Raw genomic sequence first — 27071 nt, forward strand, 5'->3', positions numbered from 1 at the left:
AAGCCCACGCACCTAGAGCCTGTGCTCCACAACAAGAGTAGCCACCGCGATGAGAAGCCCATGCACCAAAGGGAAGAGTAGCTCCCGCTCCCCTCAACTAAAGAAAGCCAACACGCAGCAACGAAGACCCAACACAGCCAAAAATAGATATAAATAAAATGACACCTTCTTTAAAAAAACAACAACAACAACTGAACCTACCTCTGTTTGATTGAGGCTAGAGTTTGGAACTCGTGGGGCATGGTGGCTCAGAGCAGAGAGACAGACAAGTATGAGGTGTAGTGCTCCAATTTCCAATGCCATCCTCCGCAGAAGCACACCATCGTCAGTCGTCAAAGGTGTAGTGCTAAACAAGCTACGAAGGACATGGAAAGGAAGGGTTGGGAGCACATTGGCTGATGGAGATTGCAGGATATGACCTAGATTAAAAGGAGAAGAGAACTCAAAATTAAAAATATTTAAAAACACAATAAGGAACAACACACAAGCTCACAAATTTATAATGGCAATGTAATATAAAATTATATCATTATACTTATTAGAAAGTAACCACAAAATATCAGAAATAGTGATATCTTAATCTTTAATAATAAAGTGTCTAGAAAAGCTCAGTAAGAAGACATCAGATACATAAACTCCAAAAGAAAGTTGAAATATACTCATATGATATTAGTTATAGACTGTCAAAATTATTATAATCTAGAATTTAAGCAAAAACTAACAACTAAAAAAGAAGCATTAAAAGTTTCTTACAAGAGTATGAAAGTAACTGCTTGCCTTGGAAGTAGTTTCAACCATGAATGCAAGAGTGTAACAATTTTGTTTTGTTTGCAATAAAGTTTTGTACTATGTTCTAGCTAGGGAGGAGCCTTAAATGTAAAAAAACAAAACAAACAAACACCCACTCCTAAATGAATGGGAGATGAGACTACTGTAAAAAGGTATGTCTGAATTATGCTTTTTAATAAACATTCATTGTATATTCACTAGAAATAGTTTGAAATGACCTAAAGACAATTCTTTTTCCTTTTCAGTTTAGTGTTACACCTAGTATCTCATAATAGAGTCCTAAAATACTGTGGTTCTTATCCCTCTAGGTACTTAAAAAATCAGATAAAGCAATTAGAAATTCCTGATCTATTAAAGTATATACAATTTATATATGAAACCAAACAAGCAGGACTTATTTAGTATATAGACACTGTAATTTAATAACAATTATTACAAAAACATTTAAAATTATGTCAACATTTTTGAAGAATTCCATCAATATGAAAATACAAAAGAAAAAGTCCATGCAATTAATATTCAACAGCTTCAGAGTTATAGGATTCACGAATAAATTCATATAATTTTATTGGATTATATATACTTTGTTGTACAGGGTTTAAAAGTGTATACTTTCTAAATGGCATGTGAAAGATATCACCTCTAATCAAAACCACATGAGTTTAAAGTAAGATTAAAAAATACTAATTATCAAATGTAATGGTAATTGAAGAATTAGAGGTAAACCAAATGAAAATGTACTTGCTAGGCTACCCTATGATTTTTCTTTGTTTCTTCTATCAACACAACTGCCAGCCCAATGGAAATAATCACCATAACTTTCTATTATTATTCTCTATTATTATATTATGAAATAGATTATCATATAGTATATTGTTATAATATTTTCTTCATTCTGTTCTCTCTTTTTTTTTTTGCGGTACGGGCCCAGCCCCTCCGCGGCATGTGGGATCTTCCCGGACCGGGGCACGAACCCGTGTCCCCTGCATTGGCAGGCAGGCTCTCAACCACTGTGCCACCAGGGAAGCCCCATTCTGTTCTCTTTAATCTAAACATTGCTACCAGATTCACTGAAGAATTCTTTAAAAAGATTCTCATCATATCACTACTTCACTTAACATATTTTAATAAATTTTAATTACTATTCGGAATAAAATCTTAAGTTCTTAAGAAGACTTTCCATGATCTGTTATCAATAACAACTTTTTAAATGAGTTCTCAGTCCTGCTTTATGCAAATTTCATCAGCCAACTTATCCCCTCTCATATAATATGAGCATATAAACACTGCTCAAATCATTCCTTCTTTCTGAAATAACCATTCTCAACCTACATTGACAATTTCCTTCAAGGCCCCACTAAAAACTACAATGCTGTTTTATTCACATTGCTGGGTAGTAAGGAAATGAGCTCACACTTGTAAGCCTCCATAATACTGTACTTCTCTCAAGGCTTTTATAACTTGCTAAGTCTATTATGTGTATATACATTCCTCATTGCTATTACTGGAAAACATTAGCTACTTGATGGCAGGATCTAAATACCTGCTTCATCTTTAAATGCCTCCAACGATGCCCAGCAGTTTTTTAAGCACTCAATATATAACTTTTGAATGAATAAAGAAGTGAAAATGAAGCTTCTTTAGGATTTATTATATCTATTATTGGAACTAAGTTGCCAATAAGAAATTATCTAGTAGCTAAACTATGAAATAAATAAATGATGAATAATAGGTAATGATCTGAGTAATTTTACACAACCTACCTACATTAAATTTCATTAATAACACTAAACACTTACTTCCTTCTCCATCATCTGTCACTCCCAAAACCAAGCGAAGAAGGCACTGGGCATGTTTTCTTTCTTTTAGTAGCACTTCAGCATAGCCCGGAAGACGAAGAAATAATCCAAAAGCAGCCAAAGAATGGGCAGGTATGGGAGACATGGTCTGTACTGCTGACTTGATAGGTGGAGGTTCAGCAGCAATGGTTTCTGGTGCTTCATAAACTAATTCCCCTGATTGTTCAATAGTCACCCATTCAAACTGATCACTATCCTTTGGTTTCTCCTGAGTGGTAGATGTTACAACTGGAGCACTCACCTAAAGAAAAAACAATTTTGTTTGGCTATTTGTATGTTTCAACATCAGATTCAAACTAAAGACTTGAATTCAAATGATCTCCTTAAAATATAAGAATATAAAAATCAATAAAGGATGTATAACTGATCACTTTGGTGTACACCTGAAACTAACACATTGTTAATCAACTATACTCCAATATAAAATAAATTTTTTTAAAAAAATCAGTAAAAGGACATGTTTTTTAAAATGAGTTACATGATACCATGAGTATGGTGGTGTCTGCCAAGTACCTCTACTCTAAAAATTACTATTTTCTCCTTTGGAATTAGTTAAGTATCTGTAGACAGGTTCTTTGAGACTATATAAATACCCTGTTTTGCACTAAACTTTGATCATTAGAGTTAGCATTTTTATGCTGTGTGAAATAATAATTATTACAGTGGTTGCCAAATGGTGATTTTCTAATTCTACCATTCCTGCTACATTAGTTGGCACTGAACTGTACACAAAAACATTTCCTTCTTCTCCACCTATTTATTCATTCATTTATTTATATCCATATGGATTCTAATTTTACTCTATAAGTTATAATCTGTTACTATCATTTTATCTGATGCCCAAGGAGAATCAGATTTGGTCAGTGGAACCCCCTTAAAGCAGGCTTCTGTATCTAGGCTCATCTTGTACATTCTCTGCCCCAATCCTAGAATTTTTCCAAGGGGCACTGATTTTAGTGGAAACAGTATTTTAAGAAGAAGATATGGAATATAGGTATGTACACACTGCTGGGGGTAGTCTGATTCCATGCCCTATAAGCAAACAAGTCTAGGAAAAAATATATAGAAACATGTATATCTGTGACTACATATATAGACAAAATTTCTAGCCTGTACTCTTCCATATGCCATGGTCATGAAAAACAAAGGTAACAGAATTGTTACAGGTTACAGGAGACTAAAGAGACAACTGAATGCAATATATGATCCTGAACTGAATCTCTGACGATTACCTCCCTCAAATCATGCAAAAGAAATTGAATTTTTTTCCTTTTGCCCTTGAGAACATTAGTGGGACAACTGGCAAAATGTGAATAAGATCTGTCCAGTGACTTATTTTACTGTTAACCACAGGTAACATTTTCTTATTTCTTTGCACGTCTGGTAATTTTTCTATTATACACCGTACACTGTTGATGAGATGTTGTAGTAACTCTTAGTTCTATAATCACACTCTGCAATGTGTTCAGTTTTATTTTAGAAAATAGTTAAATTACTGATAGGTCACCTTGAGGCCTTCTGTAAATTTATTAGGAGAGTCTATTTTGGTTTTGCTCTTATTTCTCAAGTGAATCCCTGATTACCGGGATGCCATCTATACTCTTAATGTGTGACTCATTTGCAATTCCAATACAAAAGCCAAGATTTTTACCTCTAACTTGGAAGGAACAGAACTGCAAATTGTCTCCTCCATGCTGGATAGATGCTGAAATCTCTGGACAGCTCTTTCACCCTTCTAGTTTTCCCTCAAGAATCCTATGTATCCATAATTCAGGGGCCAGCTATTGTTGTACAGAAATTCATGTGCAGAATTCCTGGAGCTCCCCCATCTGTGGCTCCCTCCTTTCTGAATTCCTCCCCTTTTAATGTCCAGCCAGGATGGAAGAACCAAACTCCTCTGCAGCTTTTGCATGAGTTCTACCATCCTACCCCACAGAGACTGAGGAGTACTCTCAGGAGAAAAGTCACGTAGACACTAATCTCACCCAATGTGGTTCCATTCTTTTTGTGTTTAAATCCTCTTCAATATGTGCCTACTTTTAGTTGCTCTCCAGAGCCTTTCAACATTTTTTTTTTAAATAGTCTGTCCAGAGTTTATATATACAGGAGAGTTAATCCTATACCTGTTATTCTGTTTTACCAGTTCACCTTTTAAGGAAAGAGTAGTAATGGTTGAGGGAAATGTACAAAATTTTCTTCACTGGGTATACAATTCTAGGATGGCAGATTTTTTTTCTTTTTACATTTCAAAGATGTAATTCCCTGGCTCCCAAGGTTTCTGATGAAAGGTTAGTTGTCAGTATTATTGTTACTGTTCTGAAAAGAAATGAGTTGACTGCTTTTTTGGCTGGTTTTAAGCTCTTCTCGTTTTTGTTTTAAGCAGTTTATCATAATGTTCTTAGACATGAATATCCTGCTTGGGGTTTACAGAGCTTCTTGAATTTTGGATTTAGGTTTTATATCAGTTCTGGAAATTTTCTTCCTTTCTGTACTGTTTCTGTCCCTGTTTCAATCCACTCTTTTTCTGCAACCATAAATTCACATCAGAATTTTTCACTTCTAGCTACAAGTCCATATAGCTCTTATGTTCTTTTCATTCCTTATACATTCCATGCTTCAGTTTGGATGATTTCTTTTGACGCATCTTCTATGTCACTAATTTTGTAATCTTTAGTGTTTAATCTGTAGAAAAATCCATCTAACAGTTTTCTTAATATGAAGTACTAGAAATTCCCAACCCATTCTACAAGATGGTATTACCCTGATACCAAAATGAGACAAAAACATCCTAAGAAAGTACAGACCAAAATCTGTATTCATTTCCTATATGGTAAGCTGTAACACATCACCACAAACTTACTTAAAACAACGCAAATTTATTATACTAAAGATCTAGAGGTCAGAAATCCAAAAAGAGTCTTATGGAGCTAGAATCAAAGCTTTTGATCCTAAATATCAAGTGTTCCTTCTGGAGACTCTCAGGGAGTGTGGGTTCCTTGTGTTTTCCAGCTTCTAGAGGCTATTCACATTCCTTGGCTTTTGGCCGCTTCATTTGAACCTCTGCTTCCACAGTCACATCTCCTCTTTTGACTTTGCTACCATTGTCACACAACTTTCTCTATTCTTGGCTTCTGTTTAGATGGCTGAGGGGATCCATGAATAATATGACTGATCTCTTCAAATAGCACTCTGTGTGACTGAATGCACTAGCATCTTGATTTTTCTGAGGCACCAGCAAAGGTTGAACAGCCACATCTTTGGCTTTTTCTCCAGAGCATGCTTTTCTGACAGCAAATCTCTAATTTTAGCATCTTTTGCAATCTGGATAGACTGAGAATTTCTCAAATTGTCAAGTGATAGTTGCTTGTTGCTCAACAGTTCTTTCCTCTCACATTTTACTATTAGCACCAAGAAGAAAACAGGTAACTTCACACTCGGGTTGGAAATTCAACTAAATATCCAAGTTCATCACTTACAAGTACTGCCTTCCACATTCAGGACATAAATATGCTAGGATTTCTACCAATAAAAGACAGGGATACCCTTTCCTCCAGTTTCCAATAACATGTTCCTCATTTCTTTCTAAGCTGCACCATTAGTACTTTTAACATCCATATTTCTACCAACAGTCTGCTTAAGCCAATTTAGGTATTCTCTATGATACACAGGTTCTCTCTACCGTGATCCTCACTTTCATCTGGGCCCTCACTGGCAAAGGCTTTCCATCCATAGTTCTACTAGTCATCTGTTCAAGGCAATCTAGACCTCTTTTTATCATGCTCCTCAAAATTCTTCCACACTCTGACAACTACCCAATTTTAAAGCCACTTCCACCTTTTAGGTATTTATTACAGCAGCACCCAATTTCCACTCAATATAATATAATAAAGCATACTGAATACTGAATTAGGGAAGTCATTTTCATTGAACAACAATAATCTTGAGAATGTCGAAGTTTTTTCCATTTCAAACTTTTGGCTGTATCATTACATTTTCTAGGAAGAAATAAAATTTTAGTCATATTTTTCTGTGACAGTCATCTTATATCATGGTTATATTATCTTAAAATAAAAATAGCATAAGCTCTTTGAATAGCAGGTTAAGTAATAACCATTTACTGAATAGGTATTATTGTGGATTGAACTGTATCCTCCCAAAGATATGCTCAGGTCTTAACCCCCAATACCTGTGAATGTGACCTTATTTGGAAATAGGGTCTTTGCAGATGTAAGCAATTAAGAGATGAGGTCATAATGGCTTAGGGTGGACCCTAAATCCAATGACAGTGTTGTTATAAGGAAAGGGAGATACAGAGACACACAGATACACAAAAGGAAGATGGCCAAGTGAAAAGGCAGGCAGAAACTGGAGTGATGCAGCTACAGACCAATGGATGCCATTAACTGCCAGCAATAACCAGAAGCTAAGAAGAGGCAAGGACAGATAATCCCCTAGAGCCATCAGTGAGCATGGCTCTGGTGACACCTTGATTTCAGACTTACAGCCTCCTGAGCTGTAAGAAAATTAAATTTCTGTTGTTTTAAGCCACCCAGTTTGTGATACTTTGTCACAGCGGCCCTAAGAAACTAATGCAAGCATACACACACACACACACACACACACACACACACACACACAAGTAGATAAAATTAGAGAGAATAATTCCCCTACCTCAATCAACAGAAATAAAGAGCTTGGTATTTACAACTCTCCACGCATCACACTCCCCCCTCATTAATAACAGAACATCAAAAGTACACACCTCAGTGAAAGTAACATCAATGAACAGGGGAAGAGGTTAAATTAATGTTTTAAAAACTACTTAAATGGAAATGGCACTTAAAAAGGAATAAAAGTTAAGCCAAAAGACATAGTGTATTTGGGTAGAAGTATACACTACTATTTCACTCTCCCATTTCCAGTAATATCCATAATTAATATCACACCTTAGGAAGCACAGGAACAAAAATGTTACAGTGTGATGACCATGAAATCAAAGTAATGCTACAGTGTGATGCCCCTGGCAAATCTGCCTGGTCTTCAACATTTCTTTACCAAATTAATTCTTACAAAGCTCCATATATAGGCTGAGCTTTGAAAGGTTTATACACTACTCAAAGACTTTAAGGGAAACGGTACTTCCAAATGTTAACTTAAACACAAACCAGAAAACAGATGGTCTTTCCCATGGAATGATATAATTAATTAGGAATCTTATCTTACCTGTTGAATTACTTCTGGATATAGCATGGGTAGTCTTTCTGCAATAAGAGCCAGTCCACCCATTCCTGCAAAAACTTGTAATGGTGACTGAATGGGACAGGTTTCAAGTAAGGATTCATCCAGTATCCCATCCATACATTCATCACTTGGAGTGAGAGCCTCATCATCGGGACAACTACCAAGTAAATCACCATGATCTAGAAGAATAATCGCAAATAACAGCTAAGAGAGGATCTATTTTTATAATACTTTTTCATTTACAAAGCAAATATTGTTGTCATCTCTCTACTAAACAAAAGAGCATAATTATCTTAAGTTATTCAGATACAGCTATTTTAGGCTAGATGCTACAAACACGTTTAGATAACTTCTGATGTTGCTTCCTACAGTCTTACTACTCGAAGTATATGGTCCATGGACTAGTAAGCATCAGTATCAGCCTGAGAGCTTCTGAAATGTAGACTCTCAGGTCCCATCCTAGACTGTGTAGGAATCTGCATTTTTATAATGTTCTAGGTAATTTTACAAGCATACTGAAGTTTGAGAAGTATTGTCCTTTAGGGCAAATAAGTAAAACATCAGAGACTCCAGAAAATATTAATGTATGTGCATGTTATGCTCTAAAGTATCCAATTAGGAAAAACTGAATAATGACAAAGACTTTTCTTACTGAAAACTGAAAATTATACCATATTGGTTAACTTCGAATCACTCACAGAGGAAAACCAAAAGTTTATGTTCACACATAACCAGACCCTACGAACATTAAAACAGACAAATGATCCTGCTGAAAATCTGGGCAAAGAAAATTACTACAATTTATTAAAGAGTACAAAAGGCTAATAAATGAATCTTTCATCATGAGAAAGACTGACAATAAATGACACCATATCCACACTATGAAAATCATTGCTTAAATACCATTTATAGTAGTGAAAAATCAGAAACAATCAGATTCCTTCAACAATTGTGAAACAGATAAATTATTATATCCATATTAAAAATAGGCAATAAAATGCACATTTATAAATATTTAATTGAATATATAAAAATAAAAAGGTAAGAAAATGTATGATCCCACTTTTGTTTAAGGTAAAAAATGTTTATGAGCACAAAATATCACTCAATATAAATTATCAGTAAATTGGAAATTCTAAATTGGGGTTCTCACTTTGATTATAAAATTATGAACAATTCACATGGCTCATGCAGAAATAATATTTTTAAAAATCAGGGAATTCCTTGGTGGTCCAGTGGTTAGGACTCCATGCTTTCACTGCTGAGGGCCCAGGATCGATCCCAGGTCAGGGAACTAAGATCCTGCAAGCCACACAGTGTGGCCAAAGGAAAAAAAAAATTAAAGCAGAAATTAAAGCATATGGGCCCATAAAATAAGTGATGCTACACAAGGAATTAACATTAATTTCCAATGGAAATAATGGCAATTTTCTATATTTACAGATAACTCAGTCATAAAGAAAGAAAAGGATCTCAAGTTGATGTAACAAAAATGTACATTAAGTCATCAGCTATAGAAATCCCTGCCTGCTCAGATTACAGACTACAATTTTAAAGAAATATCATATACATACCTTTCTCAGGGTGCAGTCTTTTAAAAGAATCTGTTTTTGACAGACTTGGGTCTGTGATGACTCTAGAACCCAATTTAACTGTCAGATCTATTGAACGGTAACCTTGAGGAAGTTTTCGGTCATATAGCAGAGTTAAAAGTTGGGCAAGCGTCATTTCAGCTGGCAACGGCTGGCCTAAAAATGATATAACTAAGTTAAACCTGGAATCCAAGAGGGAGACATTTACTTGATTCAATTCACTCAATTATTTACTGCTTTTACTAAGTTAAATTACAGGTAAGAGTTTGATTCTGACACCAATTTCAAAGCAATTTAAAAACTGCCCACAGAAAGTTTACAAAAACTCAAATTTACTTCTGACATATGTGAACAAAAATATCTATACAAAGTTTTAATCAGTTGCTAACCAAATCCCACCAACATCTTCTGAGAGCCACAGTGAAAAGAAAAAAAAGAAACATTCCCATAAATCTGGGATTGGCAAAACTTTTCCATAAAAGGCCAGAAAAAGAATATTTTAAGCTATGGAGGCCATACGGTCTCTGCTGCAACCTACTAACTCTACTGTAGCATGAAGACAGCTATGGACAATACATAACTGAATGGGCATGGCTGTATTCCTATAAAAATGTTTTTACAAAAAGAAGCATCCGGTCCACCTGCGACAGTTTACTGACCTCTGCTTTAAATCAACAATGTAAAGCTAAGAAGTAAAATCCAGTCAAAGTTAGTTGGCAATTTGATTATAATGACACAGCACAAAAATGCAGATAAAATGGCTATCACCTTGACCAACGGAAAGTATAGTGGTCAAAGAATATGTTTAGGTAGAGAGGAAGCTTAACTGTCAGGGCTACATCTAAGAATTCCACAGCTAGAACTAATTCTTTAAAATTAGCCTCACACTGCATCCTACATAACTTGTTATGAACACACAAAAACATTAATTTTACTGATCATTTTATGGCACATAGATAAGAAAATTTAGGAAGCAAGTAAAGTGTAAAAATGCAACATTATAGTGTTAAAAGGGGTACGAAATAGGTTACTCCCTTTTTGTTCTCACTTCTTTTGGAGGGAACTATATGGACAAAGTCTCACTAAATTATTTATCTCATCAGTAGCACCTGATTTCACATCTGATTTGTACACCTGTAAGATTACTAAAATTTCTTATATGTGTTATCACTGTGAACACTACCAGCTAAGAGTTTGTGGAACAGGTGAAACACAGGGACAGTGATTATTTTGTTGGCAGCCTCTGCTCCTGAGGAAGCACTTCCTGTTTTATCGGGCATTGTCCTCCCTCTCCTGGATGGTGGGCGAGGTGGTGTAGATGACACAGCACGTTTAGATTGGGATTTCAGCCCTAAAAGAAAAAAAATCACCAAGATTTTATATAGCCAACACACTCATGAAGTAAAAATGTTATTTCTACAATATATTACTAAAGCGCCACATTCCTAACGCCATAAGATAGAAATATTTCTTCTCATTAAATATCTATTCTCTTGATTCTACCTGTCATGTATTATACTCCATGAATAACTGGCTGCATGTGTAACTATTTTCCAAGAAAGTATAAATTAACTCCTATACTCTCTGAGATACATATAGATGACCATCCATGTACTAGAATGTAATTTTGTGCAAATATGTACAGAAAATCTTGTGTTCTTAAGTTTTCTCTGAGATAGGATGGATTAAACCAATACATAGGTCTGCTATTTGAGGAGTAAGGTAATCTAGGCTGAGCTTTCTCTTCTGAACTAAGAATTTTGTTAAAGAAAATATCCTCCAAAATTATCACTTATCATGGTCATTTTTTCTTCGTCCTGCATCTAACAGTAAAAACTCATTTTTCAACCAATTTTCTTTTGATGATTTTTATTTTCTAATTTTATGTAATAAGCACAATATCATAAGTAAAACTAGTGAATACTTTTTCATTTTTTAAAAAAAAGGAGGTTACAGGGACTTCCCTGGTGGTCCTGTGGTTGAGAATCCTCTTTCCAATGCAGGGGATGCAGGTTCAATCCCTGGTCGGGGAAGTAAGATCCCACATGCCACGGGGCAACTAAGCCCGCGTGCTACAACTAGAGAGAAGCCCACGCATCGCAACTAAGACCCGATGCAGCAATCACTCAATCAATAGGAGGTTACAGAAAAATTCCTTAACACTTAGTGAACTTTTAAGAGTATAATTCCCAGTAGGCTGTCAAACTGAAACAAAATATCTATTTACACATGCTGAGTATCTGATTAAAATATACTAAGCTCAAAATAAGTTTAATAATTCCAGTGCCAAAAAGTAATGGATTTCTGGTGCAATAATTGTGTATTTAATATTAAAACATCATTATGCCAGTTTTTTGCATTAATACTTTTTATTACATGAAGTTCCTATAAATATAAATTGTTACATTTTACAGAAACCCAAACAAAATCAAGATCATAAAAAAAAAAAAAGCAAGCAAGCATACCTGAGGCAACAACAACACTGTAATTGTCCTGAAATCCATTTTCTGCCTTAACTTTTTCCTTCTCTTCATGGTTTTTCTTTTCTTTGTCATCTTTTTGTTCATTAATTAGTTTAGCAGTGATACTTGGTGTATCTGTAAGAAATTTTTATGTAAAATACATTGCTTTTCAAAATGGTTAAGAAGGGAAGCAATAAATATCTTGGGGACGTTTACACAAGATTATTATTATCACTAATACAAAGGCAATGTAAATGGTCCGGAAGGAATGTTGTTAAGGAAAATCTGACATTCAGTTCTCATTATCAACGAAAGGGACTCATCACTCTCCTTAGGCCAGGATACTTAAATTCCAATCTCTAGGAAATATTATGTATTACAATAGTACTACCTCTAGAGGCAGTTTTGAAAACCATTATCAAGAGCATTTGCTTTACTGTAGGCATAGTTCAATCTGTTTGCCACGTAACATCAATTTCAGTCCTCACAACATGCAAACCAAGGAAGAATATTATTTTCAAAATAGGGTAAACAGCCTTATTAGCAAGGTTACTCATACAACCTGCAAAGGGCAATATGGAATTCAAGCTCAGGACTCCTCCTAATGCATTACATTAGACGTGTATTTTTTTCTACAAATAGGAGTATAAAGGAACAAATGTAAGTAACAGAGGTTTCTGGTTTTGTTGTTTTTATTTGGTTAAGAATCTTAGATAAAGTGATATATTTTACAAGTACTTTAAGAATGAATACTAAAGACTTTCATAGATAGTTACTACTCTGAAATCATATTTTCTTTCATGCTTTTGAATATAGCATGCTATTATAAATCATGAAATAAATGATGACCATACAGTGATCTTATTTAACCATTAAGAAGCTCAAAAAGCTGGATGAACGGTTCTGACATTAAGAATGTTTTTCACTAAATGGATATGACCGATACAGGCTCTCTTTTTACTTTTCTAACTTAACACAGTTATAATCCAGTGCTTTATTATAATGTTAAGGTGAAATGATCAAGTGATAAAACAGCATCTTTTGTATTATTTCCTATTTTGTAGCTTTCTTTGAATATCTGAAAATATCCCTGTGATCTCAATTTCTAGAACCTCTTCTAAACTACAGATTGCCTTTAGACCATTTCTATTTTTGTGAAATTAAAAAAAATTAAACACTGTTAATACAGCAGCTCCCCCTTATCCATGGTTTCATTTTCTGTGGTTTCAGTTACTTGCAGTCTGAGGATATTAAATGAAAAATTCCAGAAATAAATAACTCATAGGTTTTAAATTGCTTGCTGTTCTGACTATAATGACGAAATCTCACTGGATCCATCCCACTTGGAATTCCCAACCATGTCATCGTGTGCTCTGACATTCAGTCATGGATGTCAGTCGTCATGGCTGGATAACCCAGGATCACCCAAAGCAGATGATCCCTCTTCTGTTCCTCCTTTGGATGTATTGTTAGAAAGTCAAAAGTAACCTAAGCCTATGTTCCCAATGCCTATGTCATTCACCTCACTTCATCTCATCACGCAGGCATTTTATCATCTCTCATCATCACAAGAAGGACGGTGAGACAGTACAGTAAGATTATTTTGAAAGAGAGAGACCACATTACCTAACTTTTATTACAGCATATTAGGTAATTGTTCTATTTTATTATTAGTTATTCTTGTTGATCTTTTACTGTGGGCACAGTAAGAGATTAGCATATATATCATATTTATCATAGATATGTATGGATGAGAAAAAACATAGTATATACAGGGTTCGCTACTGTCTGTGGTTTCAAGCATCAACTGGGGGTCATGGAATGTATCCCCTGCAGATAAAGGGGGACTACTGTAATAGATACATAATGCAACAATACATTTTACTTTCTCAGAAAAACAAGCAAGTAACCCCAAATGGCAAAAAGAGTTACACAAGTCAGGGGGAAATATTTAAGTAATAAAAAATTCACACAATCATAGTTCATTAGGTGGTAAGAATTTATATTCTTTATTTTTATATTACTTTGTTATCTAAGACTCCTAACTAAATAAAAATAAAACAAGAATATATATAGTGTTATCTCAATAAATGCCATTCAAACACTAAAAGGTATCACTGAAAATGCTTTTGCTCAATTTACTGCTTAAAATTGTTCTGGTTTGGATTTCCACCTGTGGCCAAAATGAAATAACAAAGACCAGATTACTGTCCTACCTGAAATAACTAAAAATTAGGAAAATATATGAAATAAAGTTTTCAGATACTGGGCATCAGGAAGGCAGGACAGTGATTCCTGGGTGAGTGGAAACAAATGAAGTAAGTACTATGATTGCACCAGCTTATTTCCCGCAATTTCCCAGACCACAGCTCAGCACAACCCAGGCATCACTTAAGGTGAGGATACAGAGATGGGAGTCCAGGAAGACAAAGGCAGGTTTGGCTGCAGTTCACAGGGCACAGTGCCAACGAGGAGAGATCTGCACAGAGAGTGAGCCCCAGTGATCTATAGAGGGTCTCCTCTAATCTGGAATGCATACTGACAAGCGTTACATACAAGGAAACCACCTAAAGGGCAAGGAAAATACTTTAAAAAAGTAGCAAGGGGGGACTCCCCTGGTGGTCCACTGGTAAAGACTCCACCTTGCGGGCTTCCGTGGTGGCGCAGTGGTTAAGAATCCGCCTGCCAATGCGGGAGACGCGGGTTCGAGCCTTGGTCTGGGAGGATCCCAAATGCCGCGGAGCAACTGAGCCCATGTGCCATAACTGCTGAGGCTGTGCTCTGCAGCCCGCAAACCACAACTACTGAAGCCAGCGTGCCTAGAGCCCGTGGTCTGCAACAAGAGAAGGCACCACAATGAGAAGCCCGCGCACTGCAACGAGGAGTGGCCCCCACTTACCGCAACTAGAGAAAGCCCGTGTGCAGCAGCGAATACCCAACGCAGCCAAATATAAATAAATAAATAAATAAAAATTAAAAAAAAAAAAACAAAAAAAAACAACCTTGCAAGGCAGGGAACGCTGGTTCAATCTCTGGTCGGGGAATTAAGATCCCACATGCCGTGGGGCAACTAAGCCCGGGCACCACAACTACTGAGCTCCCGCGCCACAGAGTCCACGCACCCTGAAGCTCGCAAGCCACAACTAGAGAGAAAACCTGCACAGCACAACTAGAGAGAAGCCCGCACGCCACAACGAAGAGCCCGTGTGCTGCAAAGAAAGATCCTGCACGCCGCAACTAAGACCCAACACAGCCAATAAATAAATAAATAAAATAAATCAGTATTAAAAAAAGAAAAGTAGCAAGGGGATGAATCCCAGGTTCTAAAATGACGGCTGGAATACTTAGTATTCCCAATGCCTAGTGAATTTCTAACAGAATTATCAGAAGAGTATAACCTCACCAGTGGGGCCAAATTAACCCCAGACCTCTGTTTTCAAATGTGCTACTGTGCTTCTATTCCAATACAGTACCTCCTTAAAAGTAAGTCCAGTAAAATTAAAACACTAGTTCCTTAGTCTCACCAGACACATTCTATATGCTTAAAAGCTACTGCACTAGATAGTATAGGGTTATAAAATATTTCCATCATCACAGTAAGTTCTGCTCTAAATTAACAGCTGCTCTGGTCCCACCTAATAAAGCTTATTAAAAGCTGGTCCTAAAAGTAATGTTCTGTTTTTAAGTAACATAACTACATCTCAGAAAGAAATAAAAAATATTTATTAGAATACAAAAATATCCACCACCCAGAAAAGTAAAAATCACATTGTCTAGCAACCAACGAAATTTTCTAGGCAAATTAAAAAAGCAGGGGCTTCCCTGGTGGCGGAGTGGTTGAGAGTCCGCCTGCTGATGCAGGGGATGCGGGTTCGTGCCCCAGTCCGGGAGGATCCCACATGCCGCGGAGCGGCTGGGCGCGTGAGCCATGGCCGCTGAGCCTGCGCGTCTGGGGCCTGTGCTCTGCAACGGGAGAGGCCACAACAGTGAGAGGACCGCGTACCGCAAAAAAAACAAAAACAAAAACAAAGCAGTAACACACATTCCACAATGAAAAAAAAATCTACATAAACAGATCAATATATTCAAGACACTAGGGACTTCCCTGGCAGTCCACTGGTTAAGGCTCCGTGCTTCCACTCCACAGGGCACGGGATCAATCCCTGGTCAGGAAACTAAGATCCCGCGGGCCGAGCGATGCGACCAAAACAAACAAACAGACAAAAAACAAAACATCAAGACACTAGAAGAAAGCTTGTACACTTTAAATAAAGAGAAGGACATATATAGAAAAGAACCAGATATAACTTCCAGCAAATTAGATAGTGAAGTCAATTTGAAGATAGAACAATATAAATTATCAAAAATTTTAGAGCGGAAGAGCGGAAGATGGCGGAAGAGTAAGACGCAGAGATCACCTTCCTCCCCACAAATACACCAGGAATACATCTACACGTGGAACAACTCCTACAGAACACCTACTGAACGCTGGCAGAAGACCTCAGACCTCCCAAAAGGCAAGAAACTCCCCCACGTACATGGGTAGGGCAAAAGAATAAACAGAGACAAAAGAATAGGGACGGGACCTGCACCAGTGGGAGGGAGCTGTGAAGGAGGAAAGGTTTCTACACACTAGGAAGCCCCTTCGCGGGCGGAGACTGCGGCTGGCGGAGGGGGAAAGCTTCGGAGACGCGGAGGAGAGCACAGCCAGCAGCAGGAGTGCAGAAGGCAAAGCGGAGAGATTCCCACACAGAGGATCGGTGCCGAGCGGCACTCACCAGCCCGAGAGGATTGTCTGCTCACCCGCCTGGGCGGGCGGGGATGGGAGCTGAGGCTCGGTTTTCGGTCGGAGCGTCGGAGCGCAGGCAGAGGACTGGGGTTGGCGGCGTGAACACAGCCAGCAGGGGGTTAGTGCACCACGGCTAGCCGGCTGGGAAAAGTCTGGACCTGCCGAAGAGGCAAGAGACTTTTTCTTGCCTCTTTGTTTCCTGGCGCACGAGGAGAGGGGATTTAAAAGCGCTGCTTAAAGGAGCTCCAGAGACGGGCGTGAGCCGCGGCTAAAAGCACGGACCCCAGAGGCGGGCATGAGACGCTAAGGCTGTTGCTGCCGCCACCAAGAAGCCTGTGTGTGAGCACAGGTCACTATCCACACCTCCCTTCCAGGCAGGCTGTGCAACCCGCCACTGCCAGGGTCCCAGAATTCAAGGACACCTTCCCCGGGAGAACGCACGGCGCGCCTCGGGCTGGTGCAATGTTACGCCGCTGCAGGCTCGCCCCGCCCTCCGTGCCCCTCCCTCCCCCTGGCCTGAGTGAGCCAGAGCCCCCGAAGCAGCTGCTCTTTTAACCCCGTCCTGTTCGAGCGAAGAACAGACACCCTCCGGCGACCTACACGCAGAGGCAGGGCCATATCCAAAACTGAGCCCCGGGAGCTGTGCGAACAAAGAAGAGAAAGGGAAATCTCTCCCAGCAGCCTCAGGAGCAGCGGATTAAAGCTCCACAATCAACTCGATATACCCTGCATCTGTGGAATACATGAATAGACAACGAATCATCCCAAATTAAGGAGGCGGACTGAGAGCAAGATTTATGATTTTTTCCCCTTTTCCTCTTTTTGTGTATGTGCATGCTTCTGTGTGAGATTTTGTCTGTATAGCTTTGCTTCCACCATTTGTCCGAGGGTTCTATCCGTGCGTTTTTTTCTTAAAAAAATTTTTTTCTTAATAATTATTCTTTATTTTAATAACTTTATTTTATCTTACTTTATTTTATTTTATCTTTTCTTTCCCTCCCTCCCTCCCTCCTTTCCTTCCTTCCTTCCTTTCTTTCTCTCCCTTTTATTCTCAGACGTGCGGATTAAAGGCTCTTGGTGCTGCAGCCAGGAGTCAGTGCTGTGCCTCTGAGGTGGGAGAGCCGACTTCAAGACACTGCTCCACAAAAGACCTCCCAGCTCCACATAATATTAAACAGTGAAAATCTCCCAGAGATCTCCATCTCAACACCAGCACCGAGCTTCACTCAACAACCAGCAAACTACAGTGCTGGACACCCTATGCCAAAGAACTACCAAGACAGGAACACAACCCCACCCATTAGCAGAGAGGCTGCCTAAAATCATAGTAAATCCACAGACACCCCAAAACACACCACCAGACGTGGACCTGCCCACCAGAAAGACAAGATCCAGCCTCATCCACCAGAGCACAGGCACCAGTCCCCTCCACCAGGAAGTCTACACAACCCACTGAACCAACCTTAGCCTCTGGGGACAGACACCAAAAACAACGGGAACTACGAACCTGCAGGCTGCAAAAAGGAGACCCCAAACACAGTAGGATAAGCAAAATGAGAAGACAGAAAAACACACAGCAGATGAAGGAGCAAGATAAAAACCCACCAGACCTAACAAATGAGGAGGAAATAGGCAGTCTACCTGAAAAAGAATTCAGAATAATGATAGTAAAGATGATCCAAAATCTTGGAAATAGACAAAATGCAAGAAACACTTAACAAGGACATAGAAGAACTAAAGATGAAACAAGCAATGATGAACAACACAATAAATGAAATGAAAAATACTCTAGATGGGATCAATAGCAGAATAACTGAGGCAGAAGAACGGATAAGTGACCTGGAAGATAAAATAGTGGAAATAATTACTGCAGAGCAGAACAAAGAAAAAAGAATGAAAAGAACTGAGGACAGTCTCAGAGACCTCTGGGACAACATTAAACGCACCAACATTCAAATTACAGGGGATCCAGAAGAAGAAGAGAAAAAGAAAGGGACTGAGAAAATATTTGAAGAGATTATAGTTGAAAACTTCCGTAATATGGGAAAGGAAATAGTTAATTAAGTCCAGGAAGCACAAAGAGTCCCATACAGGATAAATCCAAGGAGAAATATGCCAAGACATATTAGGCAAAATGTCAAAAATTAAATACAAAGAGAACAAACTAAAAGCAGCAAGGGAAAAACAACAAACAACACACAAGGGAATCCCCATAAGGTTAACAGCTAATCTTTCAGCAGAAATTTTGCAAGCCAGAAGGGACTGGCAGGACATATAAAGTGATGAAGGAGAAAAACCTACAACCAAGATTACTGTACCCAGCAATGATCTCATTCAGATTTGATGGAGAAATTAAAACCTTTACAGACAAGCAAAAGCTGAGAGAAGTTCAGCACCACCAAACCAGCTTGACAACAAATCCTAAAGGAATTTCTCTAGGCAAGAAACACAAGAGAAGGAAAAGACCTACAATAACGAACCCAAAACAATTAAGAAAATGGGAATAAGAACATACATATCGATAATTACCTTAAATGTAAATGACTAAATGCTCCCACCAAAAGACACAGATTGGCTGAATGGATACAAAAACAAGACCGATATATATGCTTGTCTACAAGTGGGTCTACAAGACCCACTTCAGACCTAGAGACACATACAGACTGAAAGTAAGGGGATGGAAAAAGGTATTTCATGCAAATGGAAACCAAAAGAAAGCTGGAGTAGCAATATTCATATCAGACAAAATAGACTTTAAAATAAAGACTACTAGAAGAGACAAAGAAGGACACTACATAATGATCATGGGATTGATCCAAGAAGAAGTTATAACAATTGTAAATATTTATGCCCCCAACATAGGAGCACCTCAATACATAAGGCAAATACTAACAGCCATAAAAGGGGAAATCGACAGGAACACATTCATGGTAGGGGACTTTAACACCCCATTTTCACCAATGGACAGATCATCCAAAATGAAAATAAATAAGGAAACACAAGCTTTAAATGATACATTAAACAAGATGGACTTAATTTGTATTTATAGGACATTCCATCCAAAAACAACAGATTACAAATTTTTCTCAAGTGCTCATGGAACACTCTCCAGGATAGATCATATCTTGGGTCACAAATCAAGCCTCGGTAAATTTTTAAATATTGAAATTGTATCAAGTATCTTTTCCGACCACAATGCTATGAGACTAGATATCAATTACAGGAAAAGATCTGTAAAAAATACAAACACATGGAGGCTAAACAATACATTACTTAATAACGAAGTGATCACTGAAGAAATCAAAGAGGAAATAAAAAAATACCTAGAAACAAATGACAATGGAGACACGACGACCCAAAACTTATGGGATTCAGCAAAAGCAGTTCTAAGAGGGAAGTTTATAGCAATACAACCCTACCTTGAGAAACAGGAAACATCTCGAATAAACAACCTAACCTTGCACCTAAAGCAATTAGAGAAAGAAGAACAAAAAAAACCCCAAAGTTAGCAGAAGGAAAGAAATCATAAAAATCAGATCAGAAATAAATGAAAAAGAAATGAAGGAAATGATAGCAAAGATCAATAAAACTAAAAGCTGGTTCTTTGAGAAGATAAACAAAGTTGATAAACCATTAGCCAGACTCATCAAGAAAAAAAGGGAGAAGACTCAAATCAATAGAATTAGAAATGAAAAAGGAGAAGTAACAACTGACACTGCAGAAATACAAAAGTTCATGAGAGATTACTACAAGCAACTCTATGCCAATAAAATGGACAACCTGGAAGAAATGGACAAATTCTTAGAAAGGCACAACCTGCCAAGACTGAATCAGGAAGAAATAGAAAATATGAACAGACCAATCACAAGCACAGAAATTGAAACTGTGATTAAAAATCTTCCAACAAACAAAAGCCCAGGATCAGATGGCTTCAGAGGCGAATTCTATCAAACATTTAGAGAAGAACTAACATCTATCAGTCTCAAACTCTTCCAAAACATAGCAGAGGGAGGAACACTCCCAAACTCATTCTACGAGGCCACCATCACCCTGGTATCACCCTGACAGCGAAATCAGACTAGGATGTCACAAAGAAAGAAAACTACAGGCCAATATCACTGATGAACATAGATGCAAAAATCCTCAACAAAATACTAGCAAACAGAATCCAACAGCACATTAAAAGGATCATACACCATGATCAAGTGGGGTTTATTCCAGGAACAGAAGGATTCTTCAATATACGCAAATCAATCAGTGTGATACACCATATTAACAAATTGAAGGAGAAAAACCATATGATCAGCTCAATAGATGCAGAGAAAGCTTTTGACAAAATTCAACACCCATTTATGATAAAAACCCTGCAGAAAGGAGGCATAGAGGGAACTTTCCTCAACATAATAAAGGCCATATACGACAAACCCACAGCCAACATCGTCTTCAGTGGTGAAAAACTGAAAGCATTTCCACTAAGATCAGGAAGAAGACAAGGCTGCCCACTCTCACCACTCTTATTCAACATAGTTTTGGAAGTTTTAGCCACAGCAATCAGAGAAGAAAAGGAAATAAAAGGAATCCTAATTGGAAAAGAAGAAGTAAAGCTGTCACTCTTTGCAGATGACATGATACTATACATAGAGAATCCTAAAGATGCTACCAGAAAACTACTAGAGCTAATCAATGTATTTGGTAAAGTAGCAGGATACAAAATTAATGCACAGAAATCTCTGGCATTCCTATACACTAATGATGAAAAATCTGAGAGTGAAATCCAGAAAACACTCCCATTTATCACTGCAACAAAAAGAATAAAATATCTAGGAATAAACCTACCTAAGGAGACAAAAGACCTGTATGCAGAAAATTATAAGACACTGATGAAAGAAATTAAAGATGATACAAATAGATGGAGAGATATACCATGTTCTTGGACTGGAAGAATCAACATTGTGAAAATGACTCTACTACCCAAAGCAATCTACAGATTCAATGCAATCCCTATCAAACTACCGCTGGCATTTTCCACAGAACTAGAACAAAAAATTGCACAATTTGTCTGGAAACACAGAAGACCCCGAATAGCCAAAGCAATCTTGAGAACGGAAAACGGAGCTGGAGGAATCAGGCTCCCTGACTTCAGACTATACTACAAAGCTAGAGTAATCAAGACAGTATGGTACTGGCACCAAAAAAAGAAAAATATATCAATGGAACAGGACAGAAAGCCCAGAGATAAACCCACGCACATATGATCACCTTATCTTTGATAAAGGAGGCAGGAATGTACAGTGGAGAAAGGACAGCCTCTTCAATAAGTGGTGCTGGGAAAACTGGACAGGTACATGTAAAAGTATGAGATTAGATCACTCCCTAACACCATACACAAAAATAAGCTCAAAATGGATTAAAGACCTAAATGTAAGGCCAGAAACTATCAAACTCTTAGAGGAAAACACAGGCAGAATACTGTATGACATAAATCACAGCAAGATCCTTTTTGACCCACCTCCTAGAGAAATGGAAATAAAAACAAAAATAAACAAATGGGACCTAATGAAACTTCAAAGCTTTTGCACAGCAAAGGAAACCATAAAGAAGACCAAAAGACAACCCTCAGAATGGGAGAAAATATTTGCAAGTGAAGCAACTGACAAAGGATTCATCTCCAAAATTTATAAGCAGCTCATGCAGCTCAATAACAAAAAGCAAACAACCCAATCCAAAAATGGGCAGAATACCTAAATAGACATTTCTCCAAAGAAGATATACAGATTGCCAACAAACACATGAAAGAATACTCAACATCATTAATCATTAGAGAAATGCAAATCAAAACTACAATGAGATATCATCTCACACCAGTCAGAATGGCCATCATCAAAAAATCTAGAAGCAATAAATGCTGAGGAGGGTGTGGAGAAAAGGGAACACTCTTGCACTGCTGGTGGGAATGTGAATTGGTACAGCCACTATGGAGTACAGTATGGAGGTTCCTTAAAAAACTACAAATAGAACTACCATATGACCCAGCAATCCCACTACTGGGCATATACCCTGAGAAAACCATAATTCAAAAAGAGTCACGTACCAAAATGTTCATTGCAGCTCTATTTACAATAGCCAGGAGATGGAAACAACCTAAGTGTCCATCATCGGATGAATGGATAAAGAGGATGTGGCACATATATACAATGCAATATTACTCAGCCATAAAAAGAAACGAAATTGAGCTGTTTGGAATGAGGTGGATGGACCTAGAGGCTGTCATACAGAGTGAAATAAGTCAGAAAGAGAAAGACAAATACTGTACGCTAACACATATATATTGAATCTAAGAAAAAAAATGTCATGAAGAACCTAGGGGTAAGACAGGAATAAAGACACAGACCTACTAGAGAATGGACTTGAGGATATGGGCAGGGGGAAGGGTAAGCTGTGACAAAGCGAGAGAGTGGCATGGACATATATACACTACCAAATGTAAAATAGATAGCTAGTGGGAAGCAGCCGCATAGCACAGGGAGATCAGCTCGGTGCTTTGTGACCACCTAGAGGGGTGGGATAGGGAAGGTGGGAGGGAGGGAGACGCAAGAGGGAAGAGATATGGGAACATATGTATATGTATAACTGATTCACTTTGTTATAAAGCAGAAACTAACACACCATTGTAAAGCACTTATACTCCAATAAAGTTGTAAAGAAAAATAATTTTTTTTTAAATACAGGGGGAAAATGGGGGGGAAAAGGAACAGAGCTTCAGTGAGTTGTGAAACAACTTCAAGAGGCCTAATAAATGTGTAACTGGAATCACCAAAAGAGAGGAGAGTGACAGGGAGACAGAATATATTTGAGAAACTAATAGCCAAAAAATTTCCAAATTTGATGAAATTTATACACCCACACAGATTCATGTCCAAAAACTCAAATCATAAGAAACATGAAGATAACTACAAGGTATATTATTTGATGATAATAATAATCAAATTGCTTAAAAACAGTAATAGAATTTAAAAAAAAGACACATAACCTTTATTATTTGAAAGCAGTATAGTTGAAAGCTATAGGCAGTGGGTAAAACTATGGCTTGAATAATTTTGGATTACTTGTTTTCATACATGTTAATAAAATACACATGCGCATGTTAATATATCCTAAGATATGGCTAAATATCACAAATACACCTTAAAGTACCAAAGCATTGCTAAACAAAGGTTAAACTCAGCACTTAGAAGTTTCGGATATTTGCTCAGGATAACTTTGTTGGACTTTTTACTAGGATGTACTATTCTTCCACAGCAATAAGTTTTATTTGTTAATTTTTAGTTAATAAAGGGAACTATTTTGTTAAGTATCCTAAATGACAGACCATGACATTTTAGAAAATAGTATTCATTTAAAGATAAATAAAAATGTTAAATTTCCAATTATTTTGTACTATGTCTATACTTTTCCATTATCAAGTTAATGTATGAAATCTCAAAAATTGAATTTTAGTACTCTTCCCCACTTCCTTCCTTCAATTAATTAATTTTAAAGTTTTTCTTCATCATGTAGAAGGCACAGTTTCAGAAAATTGAAATTTAGAAAAAAGTTTGCAAAGTCAAATTTTCACAAAGGTTTAGCTGTAACAGGTAAGGTGGACATTTTCAAATAAGAAAAAACTGTTACACATTTATAATATATTCTAACATTTTACTGTATAACATGTAAAAATGTAGGAAAGTATTATAATTTTATGCAGACATTTCTGTTAGATGCAGTGTCTAAAACTGGTAAAGAACCTTTTCTACATTATTTTCTCAAAGTGATCATATCTGTTCATGTGGTTTAACTTACCATCTATGTACGTATGTATGGTAACAACTCCCAAATCACTTCAACTCAGTGTTTTATTCTAAGTTTAGATTTCTATTTCCAACTAACAAATAGCGCCAGTTTTTTTTCTGGATACTCCTAACTTCTTTCAGTTATCAGTGTTGCTTAAAGACTTAGGTACCCCCTCTAATGTATACAGATAGAAACACAGTGACTTATATTTAAATTAAAATGCAAACATTTAAAATTTTCAGTTTATTTTTTATTCTGACAACATACAAAAGATCATAAATACTCTGAGTGGTAGAATATATGTCCTGCTCACTTTTACATCCCTAGAAGAAATTACTGTGTTTACACATAGCAGATGCTCAATGAATTCATCACTGATTAGGATTTCTGAGAGGCAATAAACCCAAACTAACCACAGTCAATTTGTATTCTACCTCAAAAAAATGCTTTAACTTTAATAATTTATATCCTGTTTAAAGGTATCATTGGAGAGCTCTTGATAAACAGGGGAAACGTGCTCTCTGCCTTCTTCACTGTTATAAACAATAAGGTCACCAGCTGATTCTACCTACTGACCAGTCATTTCTCCCCTAGATTTAGTAAATGTTTATTACTTAGAATTCTGTCATGCAACCTAATACACTGTAATTCATCTACTATAAAACAGCCCAGGGTTTCCCTGGTGGCGCAGTGGTTGAGAGTCCGCCTGTCGATGCAGGGGACACGGGTTCGTGCCCCGGTCAGGGAAGATCCCACATGCCGCGGAGCAGCTGGGCCCGTGAGCCATGGCCGCTGAGCCTGCGCGTCCGGAGCCTGTGCTCCGCAACGGGAGAGGCCACAACAGTGAGAGGCCCACGTACCACAAAAAAAAAACACAAAACACAGCCTGATGGTTTATCATGAGAAAATTCCATCAATGGCTTCCCACAGCTTGTCTACATTTCCAACTGCCCATTCTGTCATTACTACACATAACAAACATCACAGCAAAAGAATTACAGGTGCTGGAATGTATTGTACATTTTGTCCACTGCATCATGCTTCTAAATGTGAAGCTACCTTGACCTTTTCTAGTCATTAAATGGTTGGTGAGTGAGTGAATGCAATAAAATTATAAAAATAATAAAATTCCTATATACATCTAACATAAAGTTAAAGAAACACAATTATTTAAATGTGACTTGCCTGACACCCTGTCAAGAACTTCCGATAATGTTGTTGAGACTGGCAAATGAAGTGTACGGAACTTGTGGCCTGCTCCATACATTGGATGCTGGATGACATGGCTAGTAGCATTAATTCTACCCTTGTACAGCTGGAAATAAATTTAAAAGAAATTAAGAAGGTTTTTTTTGAAATGTATATCATTATATAACAATTTCAGAAGCATAAGAAAACAAACAATTCAGTAATGCATACAAAAATGTAAAGAGTTTATTTTACATATTTCTTCAAATGTGGCATGTCTGCCATGCGATTTGTTCATCATACTTTGCACTGGCTCTATTGTACCTAATAATCTGTCAATACCCCCCCCAAATCAAATTATACTATTCATGGCAAGTTACAACTAGGTTATTTTGGACAGAGAGGGTTAGCTGAGATTTTTAAGTCCTATCCTTAAGTATAAAGGTTGTGCTAGTTTCACTTTGCTAGCACAACCTCTGATTTCTAATTTCATTTCATTTCATTAGAAATTAGAACAGAGATAACTGAAAGCTCTGACATGAAAACATAAAATATTTTTACACACAGCTCATCATAAAGATTTAATTTAATTGTTAAATACTCACTGGGCAGGGAGACTGAAGAAACATTGTCACTTTCTCATCCTCTAACATCAGTTGCAAAAATAATCTACGTACAAACCCTGAAATATTCCCTGATGTTGGAAGGTTCCCTCTTTGAGGAGATGTCTGAAATAGTTCACAGAGAACCTGGCAAAGTGAGAGATTTAAAAAGTTAAATGAGGTATTTACTTGCAGCTTTGTATTTTAAAGAACAAAGAGGAAATTTAAAATGTGGATTAATAAGTGTATTTGAATTCATCAAATCAGCAATTAAAGATTATACGGAAGTAGACAAAAAGTTAAAAGTGAAATACAAATTTCTGTGGATGAGAGAAGTTACTACTACAGGGTTTTCACATAATAAATACCCAGCAAAACCAACTTAATTTTAACTTTAGTCAATATCAATGTGGTTACAGTACAACAAAAATTTTGAAAAAATATATTAAAAATATAAAACAAAGCCTTAACAAAAAGCTAAGTGATGATTATTAGGCCAGAAGACAACGGAACACAAAGTTTCATACTACCCACAGGCACAAACCAAATTGTGAAATGTCCATATTCAAGGACTTGGTTAAAATTGGTAATTTAAGCATTTCTTTCAAATTAGACACATTAAGTAGATACAGTTTCCCAATAATTAATTACTTTATGCAACAAAGTACCTTCCTCTTCTTAAAGTTAAATCATTCAGTATTTTTTGAAAATTATGATAG

General features: G+C 37.2%; 1 protein-coding gene across 14 annotated transcripts in view; it reads right to left on the minus strand.

Moving 5' to 3' along the window:
- The window catches only part of BIRC6 (baculoviral IAP repeat containing 6), a 245498-nt gene that overhangs the window by 72011 nt on the left and 146416 nt on the right, over positions 1–27071 (minus strand). For 13 of the 14 annotated variants that reach the window (XR_016395304.1, XM_089922371.1, XM_089922372.1 and 10 more), the window contains 8 exons: positions 26356–26499; positions 25748–25877; positions 11947–12078; positions 10665–10832; positions 9464–9637; positions 7872–8068; positions 2589–2889; positions 202–419 (listed from right to left, as the gene is read on the minus strand). Coding sequence is in view for 12 of the 14 variants with exons in the window: in XM_089922371.1 (XP_089778497.1) it covers positions 202–419; positions 2589–2889; positions 7872–8068; positions 9464–9637; positions 10665–10832; positions 11947–12078; positions 25748–25877; positions 26356–26499 (1464 nt within the window). In the remaining 2 variants the exon portion in view is untranslated. Of the gene's footprint in view, positions 1–201; positions 420–2588; positions 2890–6543; positions 6644–7871; positions 8069–9463; positions 9638–10664; positions 10833–11946; positions 12079–25747; positions 25878–26355; positions 26500–27071 lie in introns of those variants that run through there. The other variant, XR_016395305.1, reaches the window with a different exon arrangement.

Source organism: Delphinapterus leucas, chromosome 13 (assembly GCF_059928025.1).
Source record: "Delphinapterus leucas isolate spDelLeu-1000000601 "Yukka" chromosome 13, BTC_Dleu_Yukka2, whole genome shotgun sequence".
Taxonomy (NCBI): Eukaryota; Metazoa; Chordata; class Mammalia; order Artiodactyla; family Monodontidae; genus Delphinapterus; species Delphinapterus leucas.